Source organism: Neopelma chrysocephalum, unplaced genomic scaffold, assembly GCF_003984885.1.
Source record: "Neopelma chrysocephalum unplaced genomic scaffold, ASM398488v2 Primary Assembly neopelma1_96926, whole genome shotgun sequence".
NCBI lineage: Eukaryota > Metazoa > Chordata > Aves > Passeriformes > Pipridae > Neopelma > Neopelma chrysocephalum.
The window spans coordinates 795,807-811,645 of NW_020925569.1; the positions used below are offsets into that span (position 1 = coordinate 795,807).

Below are 15,839 nucleotides of genomic sequence, written 5' to 3' on the forward strand. Positions count from 1 at the left end.
TGAATTGAGTTCATTTTGCCTTGCTGGTTAACTTTTAAACCAGCACACCTAGTCAAGAAAAAAAGTTGATGAAGTAGGCTCATGATGTGTAAGACATAATCAGATCTGGCTTTTATTCAATAGCTTAGTTATAACAGCATTTTATAGCAAACTTACTCTCTGACCTATTCTTGTAAAAAGTTCTATTTGCCTTGTGTTTCATTTCTGGATGTGCTTAATGAAATAAAAGTTTATGGGAAACATTTATTGTTGCTTATTAAAATTATTTTTATGGGAAAATTGAGTAACTTACATTTTAAGGTGTTATTTGAACATTAATTATTGGTTAGTAGTAGTAATGTAAGAAGCCTGTATGTTATTCCTCATGCCACAGAATAAGGAATTGGGTTTTATGCATTTGCAGAATAGTGACTATTTTGTCAGAAAGTTTTTCTCATTGCCAGGCTATGGAGTCAAGTAATAAATGGGATGTGATCAGCATAATTTTGCTTTTCTTAGACTGTGGCTTGATGTGCCTTAATAATTTCCTCAGTAGTGTAATCAATTGTATGTCACTGTAAAGCATCTCTTGTCCTCTTGCACTTCTAAATCCTCAAATAATTAACGTTTTCTTTAAAAACTTTCTTTCATGGTGCTGGCACATCTATACCCATTTTCATGCTGCTCTGAGCAGTCTCTCATCAGTGGATAGTGTTTTGCACCAGGCAGTGCTGGTCCATTATGAACCCAGTAAGAAAAGCCTCTGTGAAGTATCTTCCAAACCCCTGTTTTTTAGTGCTAGGATTATAAGGAGAAAACACTGTAGTTAATTGTATGTCTCTTTAAGTTGTGGGATTACTCAGAGCTGTAGCATTGAATAAGCCTCCAGTCCATGCACCAGCATGTTGGAGACACCCTGGTCATAGAAGACATTTCCACCTTTTTATCATTTTAGCTATGATAGGATTTTCTTACAAGGAAATAACTCCGTTCCTAATTTCGGCTGCCAGATATAAAGAATGTTAATACGAGAACTTTTTGCTGCACTTTTAGATAAAGGCAAGGAATCACAGGTGAAGTAATTACTAGTATCAAGTGGATGCTGTCTGAGGCTTCTCTGGTACAGTTACCTGGCCAGGTTTATTTTGCACCAAAGGAATATATCTAGAACAACACAGTCTGAAGGCCAAGCTGGAGAAAAACATGCAGTACATGAGTGATCTCTTTCTCAGCTTGTACCCAATGGAGAGGGACAGGTAGACTGCTCAGTTAATCTTTGTGCTTCCCTCAGTCATCAACAGGCTGAGAACCTCAGGAATTAAAAAATACACACTGAATAAGTAAGTTTGAGAGCATGGAAGAAATGATGAGAACCTGAAGTACTTTGATCAGGTAATCATGTAGGTAGTATAGGTCCATTATTGTTAATATTAATGTGGCCCAATGTGAAGCTTTCCAGTCCTATTGCTCCACCAGGGATACATACTTGATAACTTCCCCACTTACAGCAGCATGCTACTGGATCACCTGCTGCTACATCAATTCCTCCGTGTTGCTCTTCACTGTACGATGTAAATTAGCAAAAAAAAAGGGCACAAGGCAAATTCAGATTTTATCACCTTCAGGGGCTTTACCACAGCTATTCACCCCCTTGGTTCCTACTCTGACTTGTAGAACTGACCTTTCATGTATGACATTTTGTGCCACACCCTTGTCATAACCATTCCTACTCCTAGTATGTGAATGTTGTGTCTTGTTCCATTCTATTCATAGTCTTTCTCTATGATGCCCTAGTGGTTCTTGGCCTTAGACTCTGGAAATACACCTCTGATTGGCCTACAGGTACATATTGGCTCTTCATGTAGCCATGACAAGGGAGTTTTCCTTTGCCATGTTGGCAGGCTAAAAGTTTCCTTGCTCAAAATAGTGCAGAAAATAGGATTTTGGCACTCCTCAACCTACCATTTTGTCAATACCAAATGCAGACTGATATGATGGCAGATACTATCAGTCAATGTCACTTTCATGAGGTTTACATTTCAGTCACACAATTTTAAACGAAAATTTCTAATTGCTTGCATTTTCAGTGGATATAAGAAGGTGAAGCATCATGAGGTGATGCTTCATGAAAGTGAAACTTGAAGACTGGCAATTGTTTAGAATGATCATTTATTTACCTTATGTACAGCCATAATATACCTTGCAGAGTAGTTCCTAGATTTGTCCATGTTCCTCTCTGTGACTCCTCAATTTTCTTGAGTTGGGTGTGAGTGGGTAACTAAGATAAGAGGCTATCAGGGATTTTTAGATGGTTTTGAATCTGCTCTAGTTCAGATTTTTTATTTGAATAGATTTTAATTGCTCTAACTGCAGTTAGGAGTAGGATAACTGAATTAACTTTTCCGTACTTAAGGACATTTTGGTACTTTTTTTAATCTACACAATACTTGTGTCTTTAGAAAAAATGTTACTGGTTTGGACATTCAAACCTTATTCACAATAATTCCTCACTATAACCCCCTATTCAGTTTTCACATCTGAGTGTACACCAGTAAACTGGCAGCTGAATGTGCATTAATCTGTGTGAATTTCACATAAGCCTCATTTTTAGGTGCTATGCAAGCATCAAAGTGGAACTTTATATCTAGTCTCAGAAAGGAATCTTTTTCCAAAGCATTTGACAAACAGATTTTTTTTGGTTTAACTTACAGGGAGGGAATGCATTTTATGGACACATTTGAGTAGATTAATAAATAGTGTTTGTATATTTGTAACCAAAACAGTAATTTATTACGTAGGAGACAGATGCAAGGGAATAACATGCCAATCTGCACATACAGTATGTTGTGTTCATGATGAACTGCTGTTTATTCAGAGCTAGTGTAGCTTGGCAGCATCTAAAGAAGTCTTAGCTAGAAGATGACAAAAAATATCTCAAATACAAACCGCAGAAACATAAAGGAAAAAAATAAAATTTCTGTCTTTCTTCACTCGTCATTGTCAAAACTGAGGGCTGAAGAGAGACATTTATACTTTGTGCATTATGATCCCAGTTGAGAAAGGTGGATATGTATGGTTTATTTAAAAATCTGGAAAACTGAACTAGTCCAAGCATAAATGAGAATGGAAAGACAAATGTTTACCTCCCTTGTATTTGGTGTGGGGTGTGTGTGAAAGTAAGCAACTTTTTTTGATACAAGGAGTTTAAAACTAGTTTGCCTCACTCAGTCCTTATTTTTTTGGGGGCGGGGCAGGGAGAGGGATGTATTGTTTTTTTTCCCCACAGAATTCAAAGAGCAGGAAAAATAATCTACAGTAACAATATGTGGTAAAATTGTATACAATTATGTAACATCAACATGCACACATAGAAAGGGCTGCAAAATTAGGTTAGCTCATACAATTTCCTTTTGAGTGCTGGATTTTGCATCTCAATACTATTATTTTAACATCTATTATTTTAGATGAAATATTGGCATATGTTTGTCATATATTTATGACAAATTTCATAAAATATTTTTCTAATTAAAAAGGGGGTTTATTCAAGAAATAGCAATAGCTATATAGTATCACAGAATCATAGAATTATTAGGTTTGGAAGGGATCTTTGGAGATCAACTAGTCCAACACCATTGCCAAGGCAGGATCATCTAGAGCAGATTAAAAGGAAGGCATCCAGGTCAGTTTTGAATATCTCCACAGCGGGAGACTCCACAACCTCCCTGGGCAGCCTGTTCCACTGCTCTGCCATAGTCAGTATAAACTTCTTCCTCATGTTCTGGTGAAACTTCTTGTGTTTTAGTTTATGGCCATTACTCCATGTCCTGTCACTGGGCATCACTGAAAAGAGTCTGGCACTGTTCTCTTGACGTGTGCCTATGACATATTTATATCATTAATGGGATCCCTTCTTAGTCTTTTTTAACCAAACAGGCCAAGATCCCTCAGTCTCTCCTCATAAGAGAGATGCTTCAGACCTCTGATCATCATTGTGGCCCTCCACTGGACTCTCTCCAGAAGCTCCTTGTCTTTCTTGTACTAAGAAGCCCAGAACTGAGCACAGCACTCCAGATGTGGTCTCACTAGTACCAAGTAGAGGGGGAAGATCACTTCTCTCAACCTTTTGGCCACACTCTTCCCAATGCACCCCAGGATACCACTGGCCCTCCTGGCTGTAAGGGCTCACTGCTGGCTCATGGTCAACTTGTCATCCACTAAGACTTGCAGGTTCTTCTCTGCAGAGCTGCTCTGGGACTAATCAGTCCCCAGCTGCACTGGTACTTGGCGTTATTCCTCCCCAGGTGCAGGACCCTACACTTGCCCTTGTTGAACCTCATTAGGTTTCTCTCCACCAAATATTCAGCCTATTAAGGTCCCACTGAATGGCAGCACAGCCTTCAGGTGTATCAGCTGCTTCCCCCTGCTTTGTATCATTAGCAAAATTGCTGAGGGTACATTCTATCCCTTTGTCCAGGTTGTTAATAAACAGGTTAAATAAGTCTGGATCCAGTATTGATCCCTGGGAAATGCCACTGACTACAGGTCTCCAGCTGGATTCTGCTCTGTTGATCACAACCCTCTGAGCTCTGCCATTAAGCTAGTTCTTGATCCACCTCACTGTCCATTCATTTAACACACATGTCCTGAGCTTTCCTAAGAGGATGTTGTGGGAGGAGTGTCAAAAGCCTCACGAAAGTCAAGGTAGACAACATGCCCTCATCGACCCATCCTGCCATGCCATCAACAGAAGGCTATCAGACTGGTCAAGCAGGATTTCCCCTTGGTGAGTCCATGCTGACTACTACCAATGACCTTTTTGTCTTCCAGAAGCTTGGTGGTGACCTCTAGAATGATCTGTTCCATCAACTTTCTAGGGACTGGGGTGAGACTGACTGGCCCGTAGTTTCCTGAGTCCTCCTTTTTGCCCTTTTTGAAGATGGAAGTAACATTGGCTTTTCTCCAGTCATCAGGCACCTCTCCTGTTCTCCACGGTTTTTCAAAGATGATGAAGAGTAGCAGAGCAAATAACATCTGCCAGATCCCTCAGCACCTGTGGGTGCATCCCATCAGGGCCCGTGGATTTATGGTGTTAAATCTGCCTTGCCAATCTCTAACCGAACCCTCTATGACCACGGGGAAGTCTTCCTTTCTCCAGCCTTCTTCTCTTTGCTCCGAGGTCTGGAGTTCTTGAGGGCCAGTCTTAGCTGTAAAGACTGACGCAAAGAAGGCATTCAGTAATTCTGCCTTCTTTGTGTCTTCTGTTACCAGGACATCCATCTTATTCAGCAGCAGCTCCACAATTTCCCTAATCTTCCTTTTGCTGTTGATGTACTTGTAGAAACTCTTCTTGTTGGCTTTGATGTCTTTTGCCAGACTCAATTCCAAGAGGGTCTTGGCCTTCCTTTTGCATCCTTGCATACTCTGATGGTGTTTCTATAGTCCTCCCATGTAGTATGTTCCTTTTTCCACATCTCATGAATTTCTTTCCTGCATTTGAGATTTACTAGGAGCTCCCTGCTCATCCATGCAGGTCTCCTGCCCCTTTGCCTGATTTCTTGATCATGGGGATACACTAGTCTTTATCTGTTAAGCAACCTTGCAAAAGCAAATAGCAGGAAAAAGTAGGAATTATGTTTCACCAGCAGTTTCAAAAAGACAAAACCTGCATTTAGTATTTTAGTGATCTTCAGAAATAATTGTCCACTACTGTGCTTTGAGACAGGTTCTTGATTTTTTTGGGGCACATAGTTGATTTGACAGATGGAATGGAATTCTTTTGCCTGTTACAGATACTGATGCTTATTAACATTTCTTGCTATTTTTACCACAGATTTGGATGAAAAGAACAAGGAAAAGATGCTGACATTTCTTTCAATTTCTTACTGTATTTCAGGACTGCATGTTACACAGGAGTCTTGTTGGTGACTTGAAAGCATTCATAGATAAATATGGATTCGATGTACTTGTCATTTTGGCCAACTGTTTGTCAGAGGAGAAGCAAACAAAACAACAAATAGCGGTGTACTCGGAAAATGTGGAGCTAGGCAATCAAGTAAGTTCCTGGAAAAAAAATCAGATAATGTTTTTCTTGGGAAAAAATTTCTTTTTTTTTTTTAAAGTATATATCAAGGTGCTGATCAATTGAGGTCAAAAAGTAGCTACAGTTGGCCAGCAACTGAGCAGCTATTTAAAATGGCTGCATTATTTATATGATACAAAATTAAAGACTGTGATATTTATTATTGCTTCCAACCAAGCTAAAAATAGAAAATTGTATGGTTACAAGACATACCGAAAGAGGTAAGATTTTTCAATTCAGCTAAAATGTTCTTTTTTTTTCCCCATTAGTTTTGGGTTGGGTTTGTATTGTGATCTGCACAAATGGGTCTTTGGTAATGAGGGATAAAGAAATTGTAAACAGTAATAACCAGAACTCATATATGTGTATATTATTCCTAAAGAATTCAAGTTCTGAAATGAAACCAAATTCTTACTAGGATGTTCATTTATCCAAAGCTAGGTGCTGTCCTTTTTTTTAATGTATATTTATCCCCAGATGGAAGAAACCATCTCAGTGGCAACTTTTTGCACCTGTTTCGTAGTCTTAAAAAAAGTTCTAATTTTAGGGATAGGTGGTTAAATGACTCCATTGTTTTCAAAGTCAATATAAATGCATTTATTTTATGAATACAACTATCCCATTTTGGAAATACATTTCTAGTGTATCTTTACCTATGTTACTCAGATTTATTAAGGCAGAAAACATTTATTCGGATTTTCTGTTATAATAAGAAGTGAACTGGAAAGTCAATGGTATAATTTCTGACCAATTCTATAACCCATATTTTGTATGTAGAACCCATATTCTAATACTTCATCTATTTAGGGATTATAATAAGGATGCTGCAGCAAAATGACCAAGAAATAGGTTAATAGGAAGAGATATGGCTGTAGTCAATATGTGCACTTATGTCCATGATTGCAATGACTTCTGAAATATCCTATTTTTCAACAGATCTGCTGTGAATTAGAAGAATGTCGGAATTCTTGTTTGGAGCTGGATCCTCTAGAATGTGAATGTGACCAAATTCTCATTTATCATCAAGAAAATTCTTTGGTGACCTGTGATCAAATTTTTCTTGTGGTTAAGGAAGTTATAAATAGAAGGCAACCAGAAATGGTATCGAACAGTAGAACTTCTTCTACCGAAGCTGTTGCTGGAAGTGCTCCACTTTCACAAGGGTCTTCTGGTATTATGGAGTTATACGGTTCCGATGTAGAACCACAGCCCAGTTCTGCCAATTTTATAGAAAATCCTCAAGACCTAAATGGATCTATGCAAGCCCACATTGATGTTAATGTAGACCTTGTGAGTCCAGACAGTGGATTGGCTACCATTAGAAGCAGCCGGTCTTCCAAGGAGAGTTCTGTTTTCCTTAGTGATGATAGCCCTGTTGCAGAAGGTGCTGCTTCCCATCACAATCTTCTGCTTGGCTTTGATTCCTATAGCCCTATTCCTGAAGGAGCAATAGCTGAAGAACAAAAGCCTCAGTCAGGAAACAACAACGATAACTTTGATCTTTTCAATTTTGATCTAGCATCTGTGGTTACAGCTCCATCTGAGTCATCTTCTCATTCTGTTGATTGTTCCCCAGAAGATGACTATTTCCTTAATAGTTATTCATCAGAAGGGCATCGGCTCACTGTGCAGAAAGAACTTGATGAGGCAAACCTGTTAGAAAATGATACAGCAAATTATTCAACTGGTTTACTTATGACAAAAAATGAGGATGACAGTTTGGCTGAATTTGATGAGAATCCAGGAGAAATGTGTCAGAAAACTTCAAGTTTGATTAATTTAGTTGAAGATGATTCTTTTTCACCAGAAATGTTGAAATCTGCTGATTCAAGAATTCCACCCACTCCTATGAACAGTCTTGTAGAAACATCACCATTAGATAATGGACAGCCTTTAATTTTCCCACAAGATGTCATAAAAAAAATTAATGAAATAGATGGCACAAATTATTCTCAGTCTTGTGTTAAATATGGGAGCTGGTGGGATGCCTTTGACCTAGAGTCCAGAAATGCTGATGCATGGAGTTCAAGTAAGCAGCAATCTGTATTTCAGAGTCCTGTCTTATGGAAAGATTCTAAAGAAAGTCCCTTGCTACAAGAACATATTGATAGAAGAGCTTCAGATTCTGTGTTCCTCCAAAACCAGCCAAAGCAAATGGAATACATGAGAGCAGGTCCATGGAATAAACAGTTTAAACAAGATAATTGGAACCATGAGAATCAAGAGAAAAACAGTGAACATGCATGTTTGCAAACCGCTTCTTTAGATGAGACAAAGCAAGAACTGGAGAGATTTACTGACCCGTGGAAGGTCAGTCAGCCAACAACTATGATGTCGGATGCATGGTATAGTGATGAAGGAAAAGGTAGTCTGATACCTGGAGACTCTTATGAAATCTGGACCAAGTTTGATGAAGAAGATGCTGCTAGATCCTCAAAAAATGTGTGGAACGTGCCCAAACTGCATAGAGAAAAAAAATCAGTGAATATTCCTGAGGAATGGGCCATATCAAAAACTATTTTATCAAATTCTTCAGAAATCACAGTGGACAATGAGACTGAAAATCTAGAAGCCTGGGATAAAGGAAGATATTACTCAGTAGAAGAATATGGAAAATCTGAAAGTACAGATTCTGTTTTCAATAATATGCAAAATAATTCCAAGCTGGAAACAGGGGAAAAAAATTTATTTGGTGACCCTAATCATAGACCAAAACAATTTGAAAATATAGATACCTGGAACACATACGATAAAAATATCAGGAAGGAAGTAACAGAAGTAGTGGTGCCATGGGAGAATTCCTTGTTGTATAAAAACTTAGATCTTAGTTCTTCAAATATGGGGGAAGATTTAGTTGTTTCTCCACTAGACACCAATTATTCAACATCTGATTCATATGTATCACCTACATTTGTGGAAGATGAAAGAGAAAATGAGGACAGAGATTTTGATGAAGAAACAGTTACTGGTAAATTCACGAACCCACATTTGGCTGAGCCAAAAGTACTTGAGAAAGCAAGTAAGGAACCATCATCTCCTAGCAATGTGCCTTTTTCAAGCACCAGAAATACAGATAACTGGAACACTCCCCTAAATAATGTCACCCAGTTACAAGAAAGAAATTCTGAAATTACTGCTAAACCTCTTCTTAATTCAGAACAAAGAGCTAATCTGTGTTTTTCAACTGGGCTACGTACCAGTGAAAATAATTTTTCTGTATCTGAAAACAGAAGACTAGGACTGGCATATAGTAAAACAGTAAATGACTTATCACCACCACAGAATGAATTAAATACTAGACAGATGGCAGCTGACAACATAGAAACAGTGGACAGTGTTCCTGTAGAAGACACAGACACATCTGTGACAACCTTGGGCACTGGGAATAGTTTAGATCTGAAAATATGTGACTTAGTGAGTGAGATGCTTAGTAAGAAGGCAGCACAGAACACTGCTGATGTTGACAGAGAGCTGGATAGTCAGGATTCAGTGCAGCAGCTGAACTCATGGAGTTTACAGAGTGAGCAGGGTTGTAAGGAAGCCTGGGACAATGCCATTGTCATCTCTCAGGAAGGAAAAGAATGTAAGACACATGAGATAAGTGAGCCGCAGATGATTAGTGACATTTGTAATAAACCAGTGCAAGAGGACAGTGAACCTTCATGTAAAGCAGATTTGGAAGAAAATGGGTCAACTGAAGTTTCCACCTCCCCAGAAAAAATGAGGAATAGTGTTAGTTTGGAATTGTTAGTCACAGAGAATGAGTTGTTTTCCAATCAAAGCAATCCAATTAGTCAGGAAGAGAGGAAAAACTTGTTGCAGAATAATGTAGAATCTTCTTCAAGTGCTTCTGAAGAAGGCAGAAATTATGAATCTTTTGATGATGCCACACTACAAAATTCCAGTTACAGTGAAATGTCACAGCTGCTTTCCGAGAGAGCTGAAAAAGAAGCTACAGTGGCAGAGGATACAACAAGTCCCCAGATGGAAAGTATCTCTGAAAGTTCTGATAAGGGTAGTGATAATCCTGAAAATAGTTATTCTACAGTACCTGGAACCTCAGACATCTGGAATGACTCTGGAAAGAATGGTTGTGGCATAGGCACACCAATTCTTTCCGTGAATGAACCACAAGAAGCTCTGGGAGAAGAGAAAGAAGGCTTACATGAAGTGGCTTCTAAGCATCTAGGCATTTGTAATTCTGAGTTAGTATCTTTCACAAATAGCTCAGAACTGAAGGGGACTGATGAAAATTCTTTCGTAGATAAGTTTAGGAGAAGTCCTTCTGCATATGTCACTGTTCCTGTCATTGCACATATGTCTGTGATGGAGAATTCATTTTCACGTAAAATAGGTTCTGGGAGAAATGAAAACTCTGAAAATTTACAACCTGATAATACTGTTTGTGAAGAGCCATGTGCAGTGCTTAGTGACAGTTTTCCTCAAGCTGCTTGGAATTCACAGCCATGTGAAGATTTGCAATCTCCCGGAACAAGTCCTGAGGCAAGTGAAGTTCTTAAAATGGCAAATGCCACAAGTAGCCTTTCAAAGGATATACAGATCAAAAGTTATTTGGAAGAAGATAGCGTGTGGAGTAATTCAATAAATGATTATGCACACTCAAGTGGAACAAGTCCTGATTTGAGTGATGCATCTGTGAATGTGTGGGGAGACCTTCCAGCTGCCAGTCATCACGAAGGAAGTAGAGATATGTGGGAGATTAAAAATAATAAAAATCTTGAAGATTCTTGTAAAAGGAATGAATTTCAGAATGAATGTGAAGAAGGATTTGAAACAAGTGCTGAACATAACCAAGTTCCTAAAAGCTTAGATTTTTGGAATGCCCATATAGATGTTGATACTGTATCTTCTTTATCAAGTCCCGACATAAATGAGGTTTCAGAGAATTCAGAGGCATGTCCAGAAGTGATTCATGAAGATTCAATGTGTGAAAACAAACAGCATAAAGCATCTGAAATTGTTCAGTCAAATGCCACAAGTACTGAAGCAAATGAAGACAGTTTAGGTGCAAAGACTCAGATGAGAGAGGAGGCCCAGGTAGGCATCTTCAGTGAAAATTCTGAAACAATTAAAGCCAGGAAGGTACTCCAGAAGGATGTGACTATTGACTCCATTGAGCGTAACAAGACTTTTGAATATTTAGGCCACTGTGAAACACTTCAGAAAAAAACTCAGGGAAGTATTTTCAATGAAAAAACAGATAGTGGAGAAGACACATATTTGTATCAAATGAATGAGGATGCAACACCAACTTTTGCTGTTGGTGATAAAGAAGAGTACTCTTCAAAAACTGTGGCTGTGTGGAGTATGTCATTGGAAGCTGATTTAAGAACTGATCCAAAATCCATAGTAGGAACATTTGGTTTTCCAGATAACAGTTCAGAATGGTGGAATTTACAACCTTGTGAAGAAAAGCAATTGAAAGATCAGTATTCTGTTTCAAGTCACTCTGAAACAAACCAGTTAACAAACAGTAAGGAGGACTCCTGTGGTTCACTTTCCCAAGGTGAAGATCTAACACAAGCAGATTTGACTAAAACAGATAATGATGGAAATCAGCCTGCCCCCCTGTACTCTGATGAAAAAGAAGATGAAAGGCTGGTACATCCTATCAGTAGTCCTGATAGTCAGATAAATCAAGACATTGTACAGTTCAAACAATTTGATGCTTTCATACTGGATAAAGAAGAAGGGGGCATGATAGAACAGTTGTTTTCTACAGATAAGGAAAATCAACTGGCTCCACAGAATTCTTTTGCAGATGGGGAACAAGCTATACCAAATACATCAGTTCAAGCAATTACTGTACTGGATCTACCAAAAGACAATGAGGGAAATGCAAGTCTCATTCCTCAAGAACAGCAGCAGGACATCTGTGAAAGATTAGATGTGCACAACTCCCTGTCAGATGCTTGCACTGTAGAAGACTTATCTTTTGAAATTGCAGAAAAGTCAAGTTCAGGGTGGAATATATTAGTTCCCCAAACTGCACTTATCCCAGATATTTTACAGGATAACACACAAGAAAGTAATCAGCTTCTTTCAGTAGAACCTGACCTGTGGATTAATGCAGAGCAGGTTGTCACTTTGAAACCAGATGGTGAAAATCCTGATATTTTAAGCTGTAACCAAGACAATGGTTCAGAGTCTTCAAACAGTCCTGATGTGTGCCAGGAGTATGGAGCCAAGCATGCGTCTATCCCATCTTCTCAGATTGTGGTGGATCCTGAGGACAAGAACAGTCAGTCAATTCGCACATGGTCAAGTATGAGTAAAGAGACAGATTTTGATTCAAAACATCACTTAGTAATGCAGAAGGTGGAGATGCACTCTGAAAGTGGTAGCCTCCAGGACTATGAACCAGGAAAGATCAACGAATTCTATCAGCTCATCTCTTCTAATATGCAGGAGCCTCCTGAATTTGCAACTTTGGAAAAATATGGTCTAGAAAATAAACTGGTTATTGACCCAGCTGAGTTGACAGAAATTGCCAATGAAGTTATAAAAGTGACATCCTTAGATCTGAAAGACATGTTCCATGAAAGTTTTACTCATGCAAGCCATCAAGGAACACCAACTGACACAGATCAAATAGCAACCTCCCAAATGAATTTGTTTTCCAGGGATTTAACTCAACCTGATAGGAAAGAAAAAAGCTTAAAAGAAATTAGTGCCTTGGCTGAAGTTGTAAAATATTCGCATATTGACCATACAACAATAACTGGTAATGTGCTAGACATGTCAGAACAATGTATGGGTGAATCTGAGACAGGAGTAGAACATAACATCAGAAACGCATCAGTGCCTAATGTCCTGGCAGAAATATATGGTGGAATGAACACACTGGCAGTACTAGGCAGTGAAGCAGCAGAAGGGGAATCAAACGATAAAGAGATACTCTTTCCCAAATCCGTTTTACCTGGTGGTAATGAATGTCATGATTGCGATTCAAATAATCAACTGTTTAATGACACAACAAAAGCATATGAAGCTGTAATTGAAAATAATGTTCCTGTGTTTAAAGAAATGCCCAATATTCAGTCGCCAGTGGTGTGTAATCCACCATCCTTTGCATCTTTTGATGCTGAATCCTTTGGCAGCAGAGAGCATGCAAAGGATGAGCTCTTGTTACAGCAGCCATTTTATGACAGTGTTTCTTTGGAAAAACCTTTACCACTGCCAGCACCTCCAGAGAGTGCAGAAGGCATCCTAATGACCAAAGACAGCAGTGTTAAAGATCAGGTGTCTGAAACATCCATAGAGTGCCTTCAGGAAAATCACACCTCAGTACCTTTGCTCTCCGGCTCTGTAGTAACTCCAGGAGATTCTGATATTTCACCAGGAAAATCTGAAGCAGAAACAACTGATCCCGACTCACCGCCAGATGGAGATAGAAGATCACCCAATGGTAAGAAAACATGCTTTCCAGGGCAAATCCATGGGACACAGAAAGGAGGAAGTGTTTGGAGTATTACTGCTTAATGAGGAGGCTTTGAGTGAAGTTTGGAGTTTTTGCGTTTCCCTGATGTACAAAACTGTACTGTGGGAAGACCTCTAGTGCCACTCTCTCAGACATTTCTGAAGCTTTTGAACACTGAAGTAGGAATACTATTTCTATTTTTCGTACAGGGCCTAGCATATAGGACACTGAATCATTTGTCCCTTAGGAATGATTGCAATGTTAATGTATAATCTTTAATAACGATGATGGTAATGAAGTTATAAAATTCAAGTACACATTAACAGAACAAAGAAAACTGTGAAGAGCTTTATCTCACTGTACTGATTTAAGGAAATCGTGGTGACTGAAACAGTAATTCAAAAACTAAAAGGAATTTCTGTTTGCCTGTTCTTTTAGAAGCTGGCACTGATTCTCTACTTTGTAAAGACAATAAGCTGAGAAATTCCTCTGAAAGCCCTGAACTGAAAAGTACAGAGGGTAAGGAAGATGTGAGAATGCAGGTGCTCCAAGATTCAACTTCACTGGAGATGGATTACATCCTTGTTACTGAGGAAGAAAATACACCTTCAACTAAGAATACCCTTAAAAGAAGTGAAAGTAATTTTGCAGTTCAAGAAGCTAATGTAGCTGAACAAAGAGAATCTCATGAAGGCTTTTTACCAGGCTCCTTGGATACCTTTCAGTCAATCTCCATTACAAATGAAAGCAAAGATTACCCTGTTTGTGGGACTCCGTGGGACTCTGGTCACTTAGAAGAGAAAAGTTCTTCTGTTGTGCCTCAAAAGCTGGATGGTGAAAGGAGATCACAGGAAAGCTGTGTGCAAGATGAGGGCTGGATTGTATTGTGCCAAAATGAAGTAAGTGACATACCACCTGAACAAATTTCTGCCAAGTCACACATGCCAAAATCAGTGTCTGGACATCCTGGCAAAGAACTGGCAGCTGTTGTAGCACAGGAATTGATTCTTGACACTTGGACAGAATTTCGGGTAGAAACTCTCCTTCAGAAATGTTTTGAACATGAAGTCTGTTCTCCTTCAGATAGTCTGACTCTTGAAGATGAGAGTTCAAGCATTGCAGGAACACGTGTTTTGCAAGTAGTTGGTGGCGATGGTGCATGGGAAGCAAATTCTCAACAGAAACTTGGAAATAACATAGCAACAGAACAAGAAATGAAGGAGGAAACGGTTCTCAACAGAGGCGGAGAACTGAGTCAGAAGTCAGAGTAAGGAAAAATCAACCTGTTTTCTTTCGAAAGTTTTCTGTTATTTGTTATCTATGTTATTGAAGTGTAAGCCATTATGAATAGATGGCAAGACTTTCAAGTCGAAAGTACACATTATATTTACCTTATTTAGGTATCACTGTATTTCTCCCTTTCTAAAAACAGATTCTCAATTCTTGGTTGTTTCATATGAGCCAAATTAGGATTGTTTTGCAATTGTTTTGAAGGCAGCTTCCTTGCAGGAATAAGTCTGTCTTCCTTCTGTGAAGTCCCATAGATTGCGTAACCTACCTTTAAATCTAAAACAGATGTGGCCAGGGAACACAGGCCAAACCCAGGTACCAGTGATACTGCCAGTCCAGATACAATGCCAATGATGAGATTATGGAGGAATCAAAGTAAAGTACTATCTCTACCTAATGCAAAACTGCTGGGAAGGAAGATAAGAGGGAGTGAAGGCCCAGAGTCAGAAAATTCTAAGGCAGTGCCAGAGATGCAAGTGAGAAAGTCTGACCTCCTCTCTCCTGGGCATCTGCAAATGATGTGTTGGAGTTTCACAATGGAGGAACCTGGCATTGTGTTTATACAGGGAAACTCTCGTGAGGAGGAAACAGAATTTTCCAGTACAAATAAAACTAGGTTTCCAACTGCACTTACCCAAAAGCATGTGGTATGGAACATGTGGAAACATACTGTTTGTGTGAAATGCAAGAGTTACTTTTTACTTTTTTTTCCAAATGTCTTCCAAGCACTTGCCAATTCAGTATAGAATACACATCACATCCACAACTTATATTATCAGGTTTTAATTGTCTTGCATTTTATTTTAGACTTTACCTTTTTAAAAATTTTCCCTAACAATTTTGCAGTTTTAGCAGTAGGCTTTTTTATCCCTTAAAGCTGGCATTCCTGCGTATGACAGTATAACCCTGATAACAGCACATACAGATAATCTGTGGTAGAAAAGCACAGCGTTTTGCTACACCTCACCCCACCCCAAACAGTTCACATTTTATTAAGATTATATAGAATATAGAATATATATGGTCACTACAGCTTCCAGTTTAGTCTTT

At 38.8% G+C, this 15,839-nt stretch overlaps 1 protein-coding gene across 6 annotated transcripts in view; it reads left to right on the forward strand.

The window, feature by feature from the left end:
- The window catches only part of PRUNE2 (prune homolog 2 with BCH domain), a 160,217-nt gene that overhangs the window by 91,801 nt on the left and 52,577 nt on the right, over positions 1–15,839 (forward strand). For all 6 annotated transcript variants that reach the window (XM_027670698.1, XM_027670700.1, XM_027670702.1 and 3 more), the window contains exons 7-9: positions 5,873–6,031; positions 6,995–13,487; positions 13,938–14,766. In XM_027670698.1, the coding sequence (XP_027526499.1) occupies positions 5,873–6,031; positions 6,995–13,487; positions 13,938–14,766 (7,481 nt within the window). The remainder of the gene's footprint in view (positions 1–5,872; positions 6,032–6,994; positions 13,488–13,937; positions 14,767–15,839) is intronic.